This window comes from Salvelinus sp. IW2-2015, linkage group LG19 (genome assembly GCF_002910315.2).
Source record: "Salvelinus sp. IW2-2015 linkage group LG19, ASM291031v2, whole genome shotgun sequence".
NCBI classification, from domain to species: domain Eukaryota; kingdom Metazoa; phylum Chordata; class Actinopteri; order Salmoniformes; family Salmonidae; genus Salvelinus; species Salvelinus sp. IW2-2015.
Window position 1 is genome coordinate 1,707,518 of NC_036859.1, and position 20,671 is coordinate 1,728,188.

At 45.2% G+C, this 20,671-nt stretch overlaps 1 protein-coding gene across 1 annotated transcript in view; it reads left to right on the plus strand.

The window, feature by feature from the left end:
- LOC111979532 (supervillin-like) overlaps positions 1 to 20,671 on the plus strand; it is a 63,746-nt gene that overhangs the window by 21,459 nt on the left and 21,616 nt on the right. The window contains 13 exon segments of the mRNA XM_070449108.1: positions 7,274 to 8,512; positions 8,997 to 9,176; positions 9,524 to 9,561; positions 9,940 to 10,004; positions 10,248 to 10,381; positions 10,712 to 10,807; positions 15,113 to 15,286; positions 15,661 to 15,814; positions 16,392 to 16,457; positions 17,844 to 18,064; positions 18,312 to 18,925; positions 20,139 to 20,181; positions 20,183 to 20,623. Of these exon segments, the coding sequence (XP_070305209.1) occupies positions 7,274 to 8,512; positions 8,997 to 9,176; positions 9,524 to 9,561; positions 9,940 to 10,004; positions 10,248 to 10,381; positions 10,712 to 10,807; positions 15,113 to 15,286; positions 15,661 to 15,814; positions 16,392 to 16,457; positions 17,844 to 18,064; positions 18,312 to 18,925; positions 20,139 to 20,181; positions 20,183 to 20,623 (3,465 nt within the window).

The window sequence follows — 20,671 nt, forward strand, 5'->3', positions numbered from 1 at the left end:
TTCATCATTAATCCATGGAGATGGACGAGCACCAACTGTACTCTTTCTTACTGGGGCATGATGGTCCATTACCTCAGTGAGCAAATCAATAAAACATTCTGTAGCGTGATTTAAATCATCCTCTAGATAAATCAGCTCTCAGGTTACAGCAGCCAAATCATTTAGAAATAGCTCATGATTAAATGTTTTAACATTTATTTTGACCACAATCCTAGGGGGGTTTMTTTGGAACCTTGGTGTTCATGGTTATGGTCACAATATTATGGTCTGTCCAGCCCACTGGCATTGATCTGGCTTTTAAGCATTGCAATGGTATATTACAGAAAATCAGATCAATGCATGTGTCTGAACGATGACCCAACTTAATTGATGATCTAGTAGTATCATTAACCATTGGTTTCAAACCACAGTTCTTGGCATATCTCATCAATTTTGTTCTATTCGAATTATTGTGATCCTTCCCATTTATATTAAAATCACCCAAGATAAATACATCTCTGTTGCTATCTGTGGCCTGGTCAAACCCAGTACATAAGTCATCCAGATAGGACACCTTAGAGCTAGGAGGTCTATACACACATCCTACCAATATGGGTGCCTGGTGAGGCAGATGTACTTGAGCCCATAGTGCCTCTATTTGACATACATTGAGGTCATCCCTCCTCTTAAAAGGTATATGATTCTGAATATACAGTGCTACACCCCCACCATTCCTATTCCTGTCCCTTCTCAGTAGACTATATCCTTGAATGTTAATTTGCCCATCATTTACAGATGCATCTAAATGCATTTCGGTCAAAGCCAAAATATGAATATTATTTATGTTGACCAAGTTAAAAACCTAATGTATATTGTTAGGAAGGCTACATACATTAACCTGAGCTATATGCAGCCCTTATCAAGTGGAGATCAATAAAACATGTATTCGTTATAGTTGAAGTTGTCATGATACACTTGTTATGAATTTKATGAATAATGACTAAATGATGTATACATTTAACGTAGAACTATAACTAACAGAATTCTACCCTGTCTCTGTATAATGATGGAGAATGTTTGTCCATAAGAGAAGAGGAACAGTGGCAGACAACTTGTGACCTCTGTGAAACTGATAACAGGGAAGGAAGTCTCCGCACCCAGGGAGGGGAGAAACCCTAGGCTTGTAGTAGATTGTATAACAGGTGGCAGGCAATGTATGAGTAGGAGAAGACTTGTGAACTATATTGTCTGAGAGGAGGAGGGACATTTATGACGAAATGAGAGGTATACTGTATAAACCAATGTACAGGAAATGATAAGGAGAGCTCTCGTAATTAAACGTTGCTGACTATTGTAGACTGGCCTCTGTCTGTTTCATTTCAACAAGAACCTTACAAATTCTTGGTAACAGACCAAGTAGTTGAATTGAAGTTCAGTTTATGAACATGGAGAACATAATTCTCGTAACACACTACAACACACAAACTCAAATTTGAACATCCAATTAAAATAGCCAGGGAGTTACTCTAGAGTCTGGATACAATTGCCCGTTGATATAAAGTTTATCCATCACCATGGAGACTCGTTGATTCAGATAACGCTTTTGCCTCATGATGGGATATAGTTTTTTTCTTCTCCTTTCATTGATCTCGGTGGGGAAGTGATCATTCATTCCAAAATCAGTGTTTCTGAGTTCTCTGCCCATGTTCTTCGTCATTTCATTTTGCTTAAATTTGTCAAAACATGCAATAATAGCCCGTGGCCTATTTCCAGAGGCCTTACCTATTCTATGGACTCTGGAGAAAGTGGCATTATGCACAACATCAGTGGGCAGTTTTAGTTGAGTTGACATAAAGTCTCGGACTATGTCCTCACAGCCTCTGCTGTTGTCATTCTCCGGTATCCCTGAAAATATTAGATTGTTCCGTATTGATCGACACTGTACATCAAGCAAGGTTTCTTTAAGTTGTTTGTTCTCCCTTTGCACCACCTCCACCTTGCTATGAATAGAGTCTACAGCACCTTTCAGCACCGTGTTCTCTTTCCTTAGATCATCMATCTGATGTTGGCTRAATTCTAGACTAGCACATAATGCATTGATGTCCTCTCGTAATATATCCAAGATATCAAGTTTGGCAAGCCTTTCATTGATGGATTTTAACAAGTCAACATCCATATCAGTAAACCTCTCCCCACTCTAAGAAAATAGCCTTGCCAATCCCCCCCCCCCCCACCTTCTAATTTCCTTAATTTTGTGGCTAGAATCAAATACTTTCTGTGGCACACATCAGAGTCAAATACTTTCTAGAGAACAAACTTCACGTCAGGTTAGGCAACCGAAATGAATAATGAATGTATGTGTGTTATATTAAACATAGAGGAGGGAGTAAAATGTAGGCAAGCAATAAACATTTCAGAACAACTACTAGTCGAATAAGACACGGGAGAGATGATGAATTTTGGCAAAGAGATGTATTTATAGACTAATACACTTGAAACAAATAGCCAAACCGAAAACTGCAGACATTACTAGTGCCTCCCCCACTATCAAAACAACATAAAAAATCAAATGAAACGCAGCCTAATGTGATCAGAAATCTCAACTAGCAAGCAAGTCGCAGCAATGAAGAATTGAGTGCGTGCGCGTTCACGCTAAGGAGGGGGGGATTCTGGCAGGGAGGAGCTTTTCGGCACAACACCGGCMAGCAGCAGAGAATATCCTCTCCACACTTGCAAAGCCATTTGGGATGCTAAACATCCTTTTGGCCACTCTTGCCAGGCTGGGCAGAGATGCAGAGTTGTTTTTTTATTTTTCTATAGGTAGATCTAATGGTTTTTAAGCAAAATAACCCAATCAAAACAGAAAGCTCCTTGAACGTGGGAACATGCCAGACCTATAGGGCCAAAGTCAATTATGGCCTATTGTATAAAGATTATAGAACAAAAATGAATAAAACGTTTAAGAGATCAGTTTTTTTGTTTATAAATACTTTGCTACAATGACACACTTAATTAGCCACCCACCTCGTTGCTTTCTTTTTGCATGTGCACATAATAAGTAGGTTACACCATCATGCTTTCGGGATAAGTGTCTTTTTAGATTCCACAATGATTCTTTAGTTGTGGACATTACATCACAGCACTCCCTCTCTTGCTCTTGGTCCTCATCTTTGTAAGTCACCTCGATTTAGCGCCTGTGTGTTTTATATCAGATTCTTTATGAAAATATTTAGCGAACTCCATGACAGTAGCTTAAGCAAGGGGCTATAGCAGCTCCCAAGTGGACTACAAATGCATGCTGGGCCGGGCATGCCCTGAGCTCATGAAGTCAGCACTACTGGAACGAAATTGGGTGGGCGAGAAGGCCAACGCTCCAGCCTTTGGGAATCTTGCTCCAAGCGCCAGTCAAATTGAGCACGCTCTGCTCCTCGCTCCACTCCAGCTCTGCTCCGCTCACATACTCTGTAGCCCACACACACACACACCCACTGGCAAATATTTACAGCTGGCAGGCAGATGCTGGAATAAGTTTCTGAGCGACAGAGTGAGAGCTTTGCATAAATGCTTTGTTGCGATTTTTTTAGCATCCCCCCCMAAAAATGCCTGGAATGTAAAATAACGTTATTCACCAGTTCCCATGCTTTTACAATAACGGTTCTGTTCCGGAATAGTATAGATGACTTTTGTTTTCGGTTCGGGTTATGTCCCTCAAAATACTTACATTTTCGGTTCTGTTCCCCTGAACCCTCAGGGGAATTCTCTGTATGTACTATGTTGTATGTATATATCTATGTACATACTGTATATTCAATTCATAATGACAGTGTGACACAGTTCAAGCAGATTCTACCTGTGTCGGAAATGGCACCCTATTCCCTATGYAGTGTACTACTTTTGACCAGGACCAAAGGGCTCTGGTCAAAAGTAATGCACTATATTGGGAATAGGGTGCTTTTTGGGACATATACTATGTGTGCCCTGAGTTTGATAGGCAGGGGAGTTGGGCTGTATGTGAGTGAGTACTGAGTACTGTAGGTGTTGGGCTGTGAACATTAGTCAGATGCTCGGTCTAACTCAGCCTTTGTGGCCATGTCCACTGAGTCAGAAAATGCCAGCTGAGTGAGTATGTCTACACTCATATATGTCGCCCACTCACTGAGACACAGTCAGAATTACCGTGAAATTACGTGACTGTGTAAACCTGAAAACAAACCCTTGTAATTCATGTTGACAAGAGTCAGCTGGGTATTGGGGAATTGTGAATTGCTGCTCACGGCATTTCAGCTAATCAGATTGCGCATTTCTCCCCGAACCCGTTTTCTATGATAAATCATGTTTTATTTAGGATTACAATTAGTGCCTTTTTGAGACATGTAGGCTACACAGTGGATATCGCTAGAGGGACTAGAGTGTTGTGTAGGCTTGGCCGGTCTTAAATTAAGACCTTGTTTAGTTATTTATTTATTTTATTTCACCTTTATTTAACCAGGTAGGCTAGTTGAGAACAAGTTCTCATTTGCAACTGCGACCTGGCCAAGATAAAGCAAAGCAGTGTGACACAGACAACAACACAGTGTTACACATGGAGTAAACGATAAACAAGCCAATAACACCTTAAACAAGTCAATGACACAGTAGAATAAAAGAAAGTCTATATACAGTGTGCACAAAAGGCATGAGGAGGTAAGGCAATAAATAGGCCATAGGAGTGAATAATTACAATTTAGCAGATTAACACTGGAGTGATAAATGAGCAGATGATGATGTGCAAGTAGAGATACTGGTGTGCAAAAGAGCAGAAAAGTAAATAAAATAAAAACAGTATGGGGATGAGGTAGGTAGATTGGGTGGGCTATTTACAGATGGACTATGTACAGCTACAGCGATCGGTTAGCTGCTCAGATAGTTGATGTTTAAAGTTGGTGAGGGAAATAAAAGTCTCCAACTTCAGCGATTTTTGCAATTCGTTCCAGTCACTGGCAGCAGAGAGCTGGAAGGAAAGGCGGTATACCTGCTGGAACGTGTGCTACGGGTGGGTGTTGTTATCGTGACCAGTGAACTGAGATAAAGCAGAGCTTTACCTAGCATAAACTTATAGATGACCTGGAGCCAGTGGGTCTGGCGACGAGTATGTAGCGAGGGCCAGCCGACTAGAGTATACAGGTCACAGTGGTGGGTGGTATAAGGTGATTTGGTAACAAAACGGATGGCACTGTGATAGACTGCATCCAGTTTGCTGAGTAGAGTGTTGGAAGCTATTTTGTAGATGACATCGCCGAAGTCGAGGATCGGTAGGATAGTCAGTTTTACTAGGGTAAGTTTGGCGGCGTGAGTGAAGGAGGCTTTGTTTGCGAAATAGGAAGCCGATTCTAGATTTAATTTTTGGATTGGAGATGTTTAATATGAGTCTGGAAGGAGAGTTTACAATCTAGCCAGACACCTAGGTATTTATAGTTGTCCACATATTCTAGGTCGGAACCGTCCAGGGTGGTGATGCTAGTCGGGCGGGCGGGTGCGGGCAGCGAACGGTTGAAAAGAATGCATTTGGTAGTTACAGGCGTTTAAGAGCAGTCGGAGGCCACGGAAGGAGTGTTGTATGGCATTGAAGCTCGTTTGGAGGTTAATTAGCACAGTGTCCAAGGAAGGGCCAGACGTATACAGAATGGTGTCGTCTGCGTAGAGGTGGATCAGGGAGGAAAGTGTTAGCTAGGCTAGTGGGGTATATTTTTGGAGCGGAGTTTGGCCCAGATACTCTGCATGACTGGCCAGCTGAGGGCAGGGCTGTAGTGTGAGAGGTGCTGGGCCCATGGCCAGGCCAGCCTTACTTTGAGGAGTATGGACAGGTGAGTGTGGGTCTACCGAGCACAGCCCACTGAGGCCCTGCACCAAGCCAGTAGAAACCTGTCTAGGTTGTGTTCCAAATGGTGTCCTAATCCCTAGATACTGTAATGCACACATTTTGACCGGAACCCTATATGAGCCCTGGTCAAAAGTAGGGGACTATACTGTATAGAGAATAGGGTGGCATTTTGGACACACAGCTGGGGTGGATTGTAAAGCTTGGCTGTTCTCTTGTATTTATTAGCAGACAATGCTATCTGGTTCATTTCATAGCCTCTCTGTTTGACAGACACAGCAGTTCATTTACAAAGATGTTCTAGCTATGTTAAGCTTTCCAACAGGTATATAAGTGGCAATCACTCCAACCAGCATAGGATCTGCAGTGCAGCCTGTGTGGCCTAGCCTGATCCCAGATCTGTTTGTGCTTTTGCCAACTCCATTGTTGTCATTGTCAAGCCCAACATGAGTGACAAGGACTTGGCATGGTAGCACAAACAGATTGGCATTCAGGCTACGTGTGACCTTGTCTGCCTAGCAACAATAAGTGAAGTGTTAGATCACAATGGAGATGTGCTGTTGTCTCTATGGAGCGTGTATACTATCTAAACTCCTTCCATGCCATGTCAAATGAAGCGTCAGCCCGTCAATTAGGGGTGGCTTAGTGGTGTACAAGGAGATTAGCATGGGTGCGTCATAAATGGCACCCTATTGCCTATTTGGTGCATTACTTTTGACCAGAGCCCTGCCATTTGGGACGCAACCTAACTTGACCTTTGGCTGCTAAGAGCAAGGGGTCATAGATAAAAATAGTTTAGGCTCGCTCACATTTTGGCATAGAGAAATTTGAGTCAGCTAGAGATGATATAGCAAGGATTAGTCTTGAACCACAACATGGGAACATACGTTTACATGTGAGTTATTTAGCAGACACTTTTGTCCAGAGTGACTTACAGGAGCAATTAGGGTTAAGTGCCTTGCTCAAGGGCACATCAACAGATTTTTCACGTATTCAGCTCAGGGATTTGAACCAGCGACCTTAGCCGCTAGGCTACCTACCACCCAAGAATGATGTCGCTACCTAAACTTAACCATTCTGTCAGTCTGTATTTTTTATATAGATAAATGTGATTGCATGTGCTGCAGTCTTTATATATCCCTGTTTGTTGTCCCTAGATTAATGGCATTCTTTAATTAATAATCACTTGACTTGACATTCATAGTCGACTTGGTGTGCATTTCATTCTGCATCCCAAATGGCACCCTATTCCCGAAATAGTGCACTACTTTTGACCAGGGCACTATATTTTGGACACCGTTTTAATGACATATATTTCAAATTACTACGTCATCAATTTGACAAGGGCACTGTGGTCGTTTATTTCGGTGTCTCATTGATTGTCTTCAATTTGAAAATGAGTGCTATGGTTCGTTAATCGGTTCTTCCCCCTTTAAGAATCAGAGTAAGAGAGAGAGTATCGAAAGATGAGAGCGGAGTCCAAAGGGCCCCTGCAGAGCGGGGTCCAGCTCCAGAGCCCCCAGTGAAGAGACACCGGGATCGTGCTCACACCACCACAGCTCACTACATGCCCCAACGTGGCCACAGCTCTGACCCTGCCACCTACAAAAGGACTGGCCCCTCCTCTCAGCCCTCCCAACCTGCCTTCGCCCACGTCCCATACCCCCACGCCCCAGCACCACACACCCACACATCAGGCCCTGCCATGGGCCACCAGCATACCCATCAGGGGAGTCACCAGGGGACCCACATGGACCCTCAGCCTTACCTAGCCATGCCGGCCCCTGTGGCCAGCAAGCTCCCTGGAGCCCCTGTGGTGGAGGTGGATACTCCAAGGAGGAGGGTGAGCACTGACCACATCTTCACGACCCAGAGGGAGACCCACAGGGAGAGCAGGCAGGCACTGAGAGAGGAGGTCCACACCGAGGGGCTGCTGAAGAGCCGGAAGGCCGTGCTGCCCTCAGAGATCCGCCGCAGGGAGAAGAGTGTGGACGACCCCCAGAGAGGGGAGCCCCACCTGGGGCCAGTCAGCCGCCAGGACGACTCCACCACCTCAACCGCCATGGAGTATGAGAGCTATAGCTCCGGGGGGAGGAGAACGAGTCGGGCGGACTCGGAGGAGTGGGAGACTAGGCCCAGGGAGCAGCAGCAGCACTGGTCCAGCCACAGCCAGGACACAAAGGAGACAGGTCCAGCCAGTTGCATGGAGACCTCCCACTCCCAGCCCAGCCAGCAGCAACAGGCTCCTGAGCCTCTCCACCAGCACCAGCAACTCCAGCGGCATCCGCAGCCCCAGAGTCAGCAGGACCTCCAGGGTCAACACGGCCTGCAGGACCAGCAGCAGGGTGACTCGGCCGTCTACCTCCAGAGGGGTGCCTACCTCCCTCAGGCCAGACACAGGAGCATGGAGCCAGCTGGGCAGGCTGGGCCCCCCAAGCTCAAGGTCCGCACGCGCTCCATGTCCGACATCGGCGTAAGTCAGCGCTCGGCTGCCTATAGGAGCATGGAGAGGGCAGCCGCCAGCAGAGAGGCTACCATGGCAGCCCACCTGGCCAGGGAGGGAGGGGTGGCAGTGGGGGTACTGCCCAATGGGGAGGTGGGGACCTTGGATACCAGGGTCTCTGTGGCCCAGCTCCGACACTCATATCTGGAGAACGCCAACAGGAAGCCGGAGCTGTAGGTGGAACAGCATGTTTACTGACTCTTTAATCAGTTTGCTTTGCCTAACACTAATATAGACTCTCATCCTAATATGAGGCTTGAGATGTTTGCGCTTGTGTGTTTTTTGAGTGCAGTATATTGCATAATCAAACGTGATATCAAGAGATCTTCTAAGCCAGTATGGGTTTGTATTATTTGTTTAGCCAGCTGCTTGGACATATTATGTTATTGTCAGCCTGTTGGGCAAAGTTGAGGGGTTTGTTGCTGCATGTTGTGCTGTGTGTGGGTTCAGACACAATTGGGCTGGTGACAAAATCCTTCATTTTGGGGACAGTTAATTTTTGCGGTGTGATCGTCTTGTGCGTGACTTCACCACCTCTAACCTGGATGTCTGGATTGCTGTGGAAGAAAACTGACCTTGCCGTTCGTTCTCTCACTATTATCCTCCTTTTCTGTTGCCTTCGTCACTCTCTCCATCCCAACACGTGACCCTACAAAGGGAGCCAACTAAAGTAGAGCTTACTGCCATGGAAGTAGATCCGGCTGCTGGGAGCGCTGATCGCGAGCGTGGTGCGGCAAGGAGGCCGCGGCGCTACATCACCCCTGGAGACATCCGCAAGTCCTCTGAGAGATTTAGGACGCAACCCATAACCACTGCAGAGCGGCTAGAGTCTGATAGGTGAGAGGTTTAGGACTCCACCCATAACCTCTGCAGAGCGGCTGGAGTCTGATAGGTGAGAGGTTTAGGACAGTCCATAACCTCTGCAGAGTCTGATAGCTATTGAAGGCCCCGAGGGACAGGTCTCTCAGAAAAGGTACACAGAATACATTTGCTAAGATCACCAGTGGGTGTACTGTGGACAGTGGCTTTTCTTTTTTCTCCTGGAGTTTGTGGGATATATGGTGCAGACCATGGGGATTTTATGCTCTCAATAAATGTGTCTCTTGTGCCGTATAGCAAAAGACCATTCTTGAGTCTATTTGGATCAATGTCTTGTTTGTTTTGTCGTTTGTTTTCTCCCTCAGGTCTCGTCTGAGTCCAACCGAGCTACAGAACCCAGAAGGCAAGTAACAGTGGAGATGATTTGCTTTGTTTAGTTACCAACACCACTCTCAATTGAATAACTATTCATTAGCCAGAATGCTCACCATCTGACAACACAATGTATGGATGTGTCTGAGGGACTTGTTGAGGTTAAGAAAGATTAGAAAGGTGTTGAACAAAAAATAAACCTCCTCTAGATTAATTTACTGTGTCAGGTAGGGTGATTTTAGGTAACATGTGCTTGAGGTCAAGGAAATACATTCACACCAGGGTTGGGGTCAATTCGTAATTTCTGAAATGAATTAAATTCAACCCATTAATTGCACTCCTCAGTGGGTTTACCTTAGTATTGTGGATGTGTTGTGGACTGACAATTGTTCGCCTTTACCTTTTGCAGCTGACGAAGAGAAGCTTGATGAGAGAGCTAAGATGAGTGTGGCTGCTAAGAGGTCACTATTTAGGGTACAGTATCTGCCTTGTGTGTAGTTGTTTACATTGAGGGCCGGTTTCCCAGACACAGATTAAGCCTAGTCCTGAACTAAAAAGATTTCAATTGATATTCTCCATTGAGCATGCTTTCAGTCCAGGACTCAGCTTAATCTGTGTCGGGAAACCGTCGCAAATAGTATATTCCCATGGTTTGATGCATGTTGTTGATGAGCAGAGATTTACTATAAGCATGTTTCTCTTCGTTCCACTCCACAGGAGCTGGAGAAAACCACAGATAGCGTCCCCAAACCGCGGTCCCGTAACCCTGCCGTGGAGAGGCGCCTGAGACGAGTCCAGGACCGTGCGCGCACACAGCCTATCACCAATGAGGAAGTGGACATCGCTCACACGTACGTCTGTCACTCTCTGATCGTTGCTAAGTGCTGCCTTGCCGTCATGTTGTTTACAATGGAAGGGTAAAAAAAATGACGACACTTGGTCAATATAAAGATATTCTTTCCAATCTTTCTTCTTGTGATGCTCTTGTTTGACTCTTTTTCCCTGTCGACTTCTTCTTTCTCTCCGATTCTCACGTTTGTGACTTCTCTCGCTTTATCTCTCTTTCTCTCCCTCTCGTTATCTCTCTCTCTCTTTCTCACTCTCTCTCTCTATCTCTCTGTGACTCCTTTCCCTATGTGACTGTCCCTGTCTATGTGGGACACTTTTCTGCACATATAAAGTGTCTCTGCTCTGTCCTCACAATCGGTGACGGTCCACACCACAGTAGCACGTATCCCCAGCCCCACTGTAGTCAGCACCACCATGACCAGTTACAGGTGTGTGTGTGTGTGTGTGTGTGTGTGTGTGTGTGTGTGAGCTCAAGACATGGGCTTACCTAATTGATAGTCTTCTCTTTCTCCATGCAAGACTGATGTTTTTCACCTTCCATTTAGCTTGACATTTTCTTGCGTGGCAATGCATGGATATTAAGTTACGATTGATTAATTCATAGTGTTTCAAAAAAATTGCAGTACATTTCTGAAATCCTAGTTGGATGATTCCGGATGTCCTTCTTATTCCCTGTGATTCAAGGAATCTTCCAACTGGAATTTCTGGAAAACTTTGGGGTGACGTTGAACCTTACAGGGGGAATAAACTTGTTTTAACACAATAGATTCTTTAGTACATTTCAACTCCGCAAGCATTAGGGGAGAGTGGGGTAAGTTGAGCCCTTTTTTACATTCAGCATCACTACATCCAGGGAAATATAGTGTTCTTTCTCACAAAGAACTCTACATATATTTCCGGATTTCGTGTATCCCTGAAAATAATCAGAATTCATGTAAACATAACCATTTTTATTTTAAAAGAAGTTATCCCTCGGCACACCTTAACCCTGGTATGGGGTAAGTTGAGCATAGGGACAGGGTATGTTGAGCCACCTTGGGGTAAGTGGGTGGTGGTGCTGGTTAGGTCAAAGTTTTCATGGAATGGGGGTTTGGTATATTGTATATCTTAAATAATATGTATGCTATATTCAGATATAGATTTCTCTGTTCAATATTCCTTACCCTTCCATTTATTGAACAGTTGTATGGATGCTGTTTCGAAGTGACAGTTTGTAGGCAAGTTCTCTGCATTTGAGGTCCATGCAACTGGTCCGCAACATTCTTGATTAGCAAGCTCAGAATCCGTGTCGTCAGATAAGACCTTGTATGCCTCTGACACTCTATCAAAGCCTCTCATTGGTACAGGTACATATTTGTTTTCTTTTTTGTCGTTGTAACTCTTCAGTGTCATTCAGTCTATTTTTTTCCATCCAAAACTTCCTTGGCTGCTTTCTCAAGAACCTCAAGGGGAACTAGACCCCTGCCTGTTTTACATTTGTATACACGGAGCATGCTGATGTCTGCTCTGTAACAATACAAACGGCTATCCTGAGTTCATATGCATGACACACGGCAAATTACTATGCATGCTGGTCCCGATTCAGACTTAGGAAATCTATTATTTTTTTTAACACGTTTTGATTTAAGCACTTTTTAATAGTTGGTATTCAGACTTACCGTATGCAAGTGCGCAATGGGTTTTGCAGGAGTGTCTCCCTTGCGCACACTAAATAAATTAAATTAAACTGCTGAGAACCCTCCCACTTGCTAGCCAACAGATTTTCTTGTGGAGTTTTTATTCAATGGGGTTTCCAGTACATTCATGTAAAGCCTTCCCTTTAAATATGGTGTACCTTTAATTAGAAAATAATTCTCGACAGACTCAGTAGAATATACTTTTTATCGAGGGGCGTGTTCAGAATAGGGATCACTGAAAGAAAGCCATCTAAATACCTGCATATTCGTTTCCTTTCCAGCACCAATTGGTAGATTAAAAAAATATTCTGATTTTGTAGATTATTTAGGGTATTGGAAGTATTTATGAATCATACATAAACAGAGTTGGACAGCCTTTGCACAAAATGTTTTATTAGTCAATAAAAAATACAGTGGTTTCATTTATCCTGAAAGTTGCCATATTAAAATGCTTCAATCCATGACATATTGGAAGGTGAGAAGTGTACAATAGGGCTTGATCAATAGTCCTATAAATCCACCCTAATCTTCACTAATCACAGAACTGTGATGACAAAAGTTCCAATTGTCGTGGAACGTGCGCCAGGCTCCAGGTTTAAACTGCTAGGTATGGTCTGCGTTCCATAATGATTCAAATAAGCTACATGGCCCAAATTATTGCACAACTTGTAATACTTTATCCTAATCTGATCCACTATTTGTAGTGACCCAATCAGGAACAACCACACAGATGTGACAGTGGAAAGAAAGGTAAACAAACGATGTAATGGTATGATGCAAAAATGTAGGCTTCAAAATGAAGGAAACGAACAGTCATTAGTGGCTAATATTCATATGGGAGAAATGGTTAAAAATTACTGAAAAGTCCGGGCGGACTTGAAAAGAGGCCAAAATACCTGTCAAGTTGACATGCTTTTCCGTTTGCTGAAATATGACTGCTTTCACAATTACATCCAGCGATCATAAGGTAAACTAGATCTAAAACAATTGTCATTTATATTTACAATCCACTTATCCAAACGGATTAGCTCTTATCAATTTATAAATTACAATGCATGGAGATTATTCTATCGGAAAAAAGAAAGTTGATGTTTTTCCACTTGGATCTGGCATGTTGCTCAACTTTATTCAAGGTTTCCCTGCGCATGGTGGAATTATGAGGGAATTAAGTCAAGGTCAAAATATAGCATATCTGTAGACACACTTCCATTTCTGTGATCTCCACCCCAAACGAATACCTGGCTGACAGATGCATTTTCCCATACTTAAATTCAAGGTCAGAGTACCTGTAGAGAGAAGGGTGCATAAAAAGGGAACTCAGATCTGAATTCCCCCCATTATGCATAAAATGGACAAAATGTAATCATCATTTGTATGGAGTATGGTGGCCATTGGCTCAGTTTACCCCATGGCCATTGGCTCAATTTACCCTAAGGCAAACATTTTGACTATATTAGCCCACACACTTACAAGGATGCACTTTCATGTTAGGTTTAGGACCTCATATAGTAGTTTATAGAGACCCCAAATCGTACAACTATCTACTTTGGCTTCAATACAAGCATCATGAAACCTATAACACAATTCATTCAAATTACATTTTTTTAAATCTTAATAAATACTTGTTCCATGTGGTTTCTTCCTTCACAGACTCCATGAAATGAGGTTGTCACTAATTAACATGGTCACAAAGTCATRAACCCTGCCTGTTTCTACAATTTGTCCTCTTAAAATCAAATGTTAAACCTAACCCACACCTTAACCATAACCTTAACCACACTGCTAACCTTATGCTTAACGCTAACTTTAAATCACGACCAAAAAGCACATGATTGTTTTCTTGACTTCTTACAATACCCAATTTTGACTTTGTGTTTGGGCTATCTAGTGGAAACAATGAAATGATGACCTCTTCCTAAATATTTGGTCACATGACTCGTTTTGTGTACGGTTTCCTAGAAAGAAAGGGTGGCTCAACGTACCCCACTCTCCCCTACTGCTTTCAGTGTTGTTTGTACTCTTTAAGGGATAGTTCACCTAAATTACAAAATGAGATATTGGGATTCCTTGTAAACCGTCCGTGGACAAGATAAGCAATCCATGCTGTCTTTGGTTTTGGTTATATTTTTTGCTTTCGTTTACCTAGCCATGTCATTTTGTAATGCGGGTGAGAACTATCCCTTTAAGTTCCTATGTTGAAATGTGTCACACGTCTTCTAAAGCTATGACTGAGGGAGAAAAGGTCAAAGGTGAAGCCAGTTAAAGCTCAGTGTGTCGGGTTCGCGTGTAGGGCCCGGTTTGTTTACCGACTGAGGTTAAACTTAACACGCTGCGAGAACCCAACCGTCCATATCCTCTAGTACAGATGGCCGACTGCGTGAGCACCATGATTATCTCAGTGCGGTCCTCACACATCTACTTATAACTCCTGTTGCTGCCCAATGGCTGCATCTTGATTCTCCACCCTTCTCCAAAAGTATGCACTTGCCAATGCTTACTACCCTTATCCGCCATCCCGCGTGCTCCGCTCTCCTATGCCTTTACATCCACGACAGGGAGTGTACAATTGCGCTCTTTGAGAGAAGGGTGGGGAATCGGGATGCAGCGTTTCGGTATCATGTTCTGATCAGGAATATCAATGACTTGACTTGATGCTGTTCACAGGATACTGTACGTGCTTTATGGAGATGAGTAGTTCGTTTGATCACAAGTGTCACCAGGACTTAAGCATTATTGTGTTCATGTGGTTGAGCTCAGTGCAAAGTTCAGATTTGTCTGACTATTAACAATGTAGTATTGCTACTTCACCGAATGTGTTTTGATGACCTACTTGATCATCTAGCATGTTGGCATGCTCTTGCTAGATACTGTCCGTCAATTGTACAGTATAGTACATTATAATACAGTGTTACATATGGCCCTACAGCTGTTAACCCATAGCAGCACGATCTGCACTCATCCCCTGTGTGTGTGTGTGTGTGTGTGTGTGTGTGTGTGTGTGTGTGTGTGTGTGTGTGTGTGTGTGTGTGTGTGTGTGTGTGTGCTTCCTCCTCCCAGCCTGCAGGAGGCATCGCAGCACGGCTCTATGGTGCGGAGCAGTGGAGAGCAGGACGGGGAGAAAGAAAGGGAGAGGGAGGCCCAGCCTAAAGGAGATGGAGCAGGGCCTGGGCCTGGCCCTGAGGAGATAATGGAGGACCTGGTTCCAGATGAGCCCGACCTTTCAACTCTCAGGTAAAAAGAGAGAATGTGCTCAACTCTTATCCTCTTATGTAAACACATTCAAGGGTGTTTGGAAGCAAAAATAGATCACATTGAAAAAAAATAGCAAAAAGCCAACATTCACTTCATAAGTTGCAATTGAAGCTTGGTTTTAATTCTCTTTGAACTCATGGCAACATGTCTTAAATTTTACAACTTGATTTGAGATGGGTCCTCACCCTGAAAGAAGTCTATGGGCCAGGAGAAACTGTAATCCATGTTTCTTTCAAATATCCACTAAAAACTTCAGCTAACTTTACTTAGCGCTAGCTAACATTCAATGGAAGTGATAGACCCTAGTGACAGACCACACACTGACATACAGTATGTTACCTTTCCCCTCACAGCCTTGCAGAGAAGATGGCCCTGTTCAACCAGCTGTCCCAGCAGCCCTCAAAGCCTGCTGCAGAGGGGGCCGGGGCCTCCAGGGGCGACACCCGCCAGCGCCGAGCCAACAGCCGCTTCCAGACCCAGCCTATTACCCAGGGAGAGGTGGATCAGGTATAGAGTCCTGCCCTTCTCTCAAACCAGATAGACAATGGACATGTTTCACTTATCCGCCCTTGTCCAGAAGTGTGCACATGGATTTTTAAGCATAGGAATGATTTAAGCAGTGGCTGGAGGGAGGTTCCACCATTGATAAATCCATGCGAGATAGTGTGCAAATGCACACCTAGGGATAACGGTGGAGAATCGGGACCACAAAATGATGGGCTTCCTTTCTCTTGCTCTTCAAAACTGTAGCCTCTAAGTATCAAGCCTTACTCCGAGGGCCAGTTTCCCTGACCCAAATTAAGCCTCGTCCTGGACTAAAACGCCACCGATGGAGATTCTCCATGTTTTTGGAAACTGTTCCTGAGAGTATGTCGTAATGCACAAACTAGTTTCTCTTTGCCCTGATACAACTACAGGTTGATCATTCTGTGTAAACACCAAAGAACTTACACAATCACGCAATTAGTAAGTGCTCCAAGTCTCAAGAAAATATTCCAGAAAAGCAGCCTAATATTGAACTGAAACATTCATGTGAACTGGTCTAAAACAACCCTCTAAGTGAAGTCATGCTGTGTCCGTACAGGAGATAGATCCTATGGTTACCGCTCTTCCTCCTCCACCTCCTCCTCCGTTGACTAAGAGAGAACAAGTAGGAGCCTGCCTAGCAACCTGCCTGAACAATGCTGCTGACTGGTAGTGGCCTGCTCATAACATTCTAAAAGCTTGTATGCGTTCGTTTGGCGAGCCGTGACGCCCATTAACAGTATGGCTTGGCGTTACGGCTCGGTTAATGAAGATGTTGAAATGCTCGGCCCTCACAGAGTCCATGGTTTTCATTCAGGCGTTCACTTTGAAGATATGACGTAACCACATAGTGCGTCGTTCATATAGCCGTGAAGGACTACAGTATGTCGTGACATGATGCTGCTACGTCGTGCTTGCTTGCAGAAGACTTTGGCATGGAAGCGCCGTCGTGTTTAGCGAATGCAACGATATTCTGCGGCAAGATGCTTGAGTATCGTGTTAGCAAGAGAGTTCTGCTCTTCTAAAAGGCTTATCCAGTGGCTGAATAAGTATGCATGAACACTTTAGTAATAATATTTTTAGGAATGTATTAGAGTCAGATGCATGCAAGGTTGGTTCTTGGGCAAATGCTGTCTTGCCTTGAAAATAGAGTGTACAGTAAAGGTGAATGCATACAGATTTGGCTGGAATGTTGTAGGTTTAATTCATGTTGATTAAGTCGATAGAGGGCATCACATTTCGACCCATCATCAAAGATGGTAGGGAGGTTGTGCTCATGCATGCTGCTTGGTTCACTGTAGGTCAAGGTCATTTTAAGAAGGGCAAAGGGTAAGTGCTCACTTTCAGGTGAACATCACAGAAGAGAATCACTCCTAAAAATCAGGATGAATTATAATGCATAACATTTTAATGCTACGATTATGCACTGCTAAAGACAATGACATCTTACAGTGCCTTCCATTGGTCACTTATTATGAATGGGGTAAATGGGATATGGTCAGAGGCAATGACTTGTGAATTGTGATATTATTTGTATGACAGGTATATGTTGTCATACTTGAGTAAAAGTAAAGATACCTTGATAGAAAATGACTCAAGTAAAAGTCGAAATCACTCAGTAACATTCGACTTGAGTAAAAGTCTAAAAGTATTTGGTTTAAAATATACTTAAGTATCAAAAGTAAAAGTATACATCATTTCAAATTTCTTATATTAAGCAAACCAGATACCCCAAAAAACGACTTAAGTAGTACTTTAAAGTATTTTTACTTAAGTTTTTTACACCACTGCCCTGCCTTGTCTAAGGCATGTTTTGTTTAGATTTGGCGATAGTGTTTTTGTATGACCAAATGTGAAGAGCTGCTCTACTTGGTCGGTTTCATCTCTTACTGTATCTGTTCTGACTGCATGTTGTCCTTTCCCCATCCCTTTATCCCTCCGTGTCCCCCGCCATTCATCCCTCCATTCATTCATTCATCCCTCCCTCCATCCCTTCTCACGCTTCCTGCAGCTGCAGAACGGAGGGGGAGGGGTCAAGCTGGAGCCGCTGTCTGCCTCCCTGGTCCGCTCCGTGGCAGCCGTCACCTCCCAGGTCTCGGTCGCCACGGTAACCGCGGCGACTTCCAGCGGCAGCGACGTCCACCTCGGGAAATCTACGGCCGTTCACTACAACCCCCTCACCACCACCACCCCCACCACCACCACCACCACCCAGGAGAGGGGAGGGGTGAGGTGTGTGTGTTTTCTCATGTTATGACATGGTGTCAAATAATTCAGCCTTCACTGGTATTGAAACCATGAATTGTCTTTCTGTCTGTGTCTGTCTTGTCTCTTTCATTCTCTCTCTGTCTGTCTGTGTCTATCTGTGTGTGTGTGTGTGTGTGTGTGTGTTGTGTGTGTGTGTGTGTGTGTTGTGTGTGTGTGGTGTGTCTGTCTGTCTGTTTCTCTCTTGCCCCCCCCCCCCCCCTTTCTCTCTCAGGTACTTCAGCCTGACTAAGGGCGGTGACTCCTCCAGTTTCCCTGAACCAGATCTGTACTCCCCTGGCCCTCCCCTTTCAGAGCAGCAACCGCAGCAGCAGGCTCACAGTAGAGGAGCCGGAGAGAGAGGAGGAGACAGTGGCGTCGCTCCTGGAGCCAGTCGCTCCTCCACTGGCCACAGAGAGAGAGAGGAGGAGGAGGGTGTGTGGGGAGGAGGGGCCAGCAGAGAGGAGAGAGAGAGCTGTGGTAGTAGTGGTGCTGGAGGCAGCAGCAGTAAGGGAAGGCTCCACTCCCCCGACAGCAGACAGCAGCGCTATCAGCCCCCAGCCCCAGAGCCCCAGTCCCAGCCGCGGCACGCCAACAGTAGCCAGCGGGAGTCCGTCGAGCTTCCCTCTTCGAGGCACGGGAGGGGTGAGTTGCTGGTGGAGCCCAGGCAGCACAGAGACAGAGAGAGAGACAGAGATAAATACGGCAGTAGCAGCAGCATCACCCTGGAGAGGGAAGAGCACGGGAGTTACCTGGGAGAGACACACAGCTCAGAGAGACACACAGAGCTGCAGCACACAGCAGACAGAGCGAGCACACGGAGCAGCAGGAGCAGGGAACTCCTCTCAGGTAGGAAACACAGACCATTGTACACCTCCCAAAGGGCACCCTATTCCCTACGTAGCGCGCTACTTTGACCAATGCTGAACAAACATGCATGTGGATGAGAGGACTATTTATATGCATTCATTATACGGACGGTTGATGCAGTCAAGACGTTTTTTCCAATTCAGAAGAGTGCACTATATAGGGCATATGGCACCATTTGGGATGCAGACCAGAGACCGAGAGGACAAGGGAAATATCTTATTGTCTCATGGATTATGCAGCATGTTAATTGCATGCCTCTTTCCATTGGCTACACACTGCCTCCGTTGGTTTGATTTGTCTTAACGCCTAATGCGTCTGTGCCCATCACATCACGGACACGATCTGACAGACAGGAAGACTAGAGACACGGCTTCAGCTGAATCTAATTAGCATATTTGTGCATGCATTTGTCCCGGCGGCTCCCTTTGTCTGCAAATGCAGGACCACTCTCACTGACGGGTCGTCTGTGATTGCGATTCCAAATGGAAATCGAGTATGATTGAGGTGTGGATATGTTTCTGTGGATGCCGTGGATGGATGTCAGTGTTGCAGGCTTTGGTTTACGCATTGGCATTGTGCTCCGCCGTGCCAGTAGGGCAGATAGACAGTGCAGATAGGCAGTGTAACACGGCTAACCCTATCTGTCTGTGTGTCTGGATGACTGTCAGCATACATCGTGTCCAGAGGACGCAGGGTCGTCTTTTATTAAAGCATATGAGAGAGAGAGAGAACGCTCGTAGAGAACAATGGAAAGGAACCCTAAAAGGAACGGAGAACAATTGCCCGTGCGTGAATGAGCACGGACGTTATAGACAACGTCTGAGCATTGGAGACCGCGTGAACTGAACACTGATCATGATGATTGTATGCAAAATCTTGGCAGTCGCGAATGTGTGTCTGTACGCGGTGTGCGCACGTGCGTATGCGTGCGTGTGTGCTATGAGGGGCTGTTATTGGGGTCTGCTTCTCCCCCTGTGTGAGTATTGATTACACGGTGGATTTATTACAATGCAATTTCTGTGTGCGTGTGCGTGTGTGCGTGTGTGCGTGTGTGTGTGTGTGTGTGTGTGTGTGTGTGTGTGTGTGTGTGTGTGTGGTGTAGTTGTGTGTGTGTGTGTGTTGTGTGTGTTGTGTGTTGTGTGTGGGTGGGGTTGTGGGTGTTTTTTTTGCTTATATTTTGGGTCCAACCAAGACACCGAGCACACCAGTGTGTCATTGAGAACTGTGACAACAGCGGGGCTCCAGGAGTGTCTCTCACACCTCCAGTAACCAGCAGAAACAGCAGCAGATCCAGTCTTTCACCCAGTCTCCCCCACAAACTGAGCCCCAGCCCTACTCCAAACCTCACCAGCACTTCACCCAGGAACCGCCAGCCCAATCCCAGCCCAAGCCCCAGGAAAGGGAGAGGAGCGTCACCCAGCCACTTCCCAAGCCTTACTCTCAGCTAATCCCACACACTCAACCCAGTCCCCAGTCCTTATCCCAGCCTCCTCCTCCCCAGACCGCCCCCCAGACTCTGCCCAAGCCCGCGTCCTTCCCTCAGCCGCTGGTCAAGTCTCAGACCCTGCCTCTGGACTACAGTGACGACATCACAGGACACAGTGTCTCCGACTTCCTCTCCCCCGGCGAAACAGAACTCTCAGAGATGTCCTCCAAACAGATGTCCATCAAAGAAAGGTTAGTCTGTGCCGGGGTTTCTGTGATGGGGTAACAATTCCAACTGCG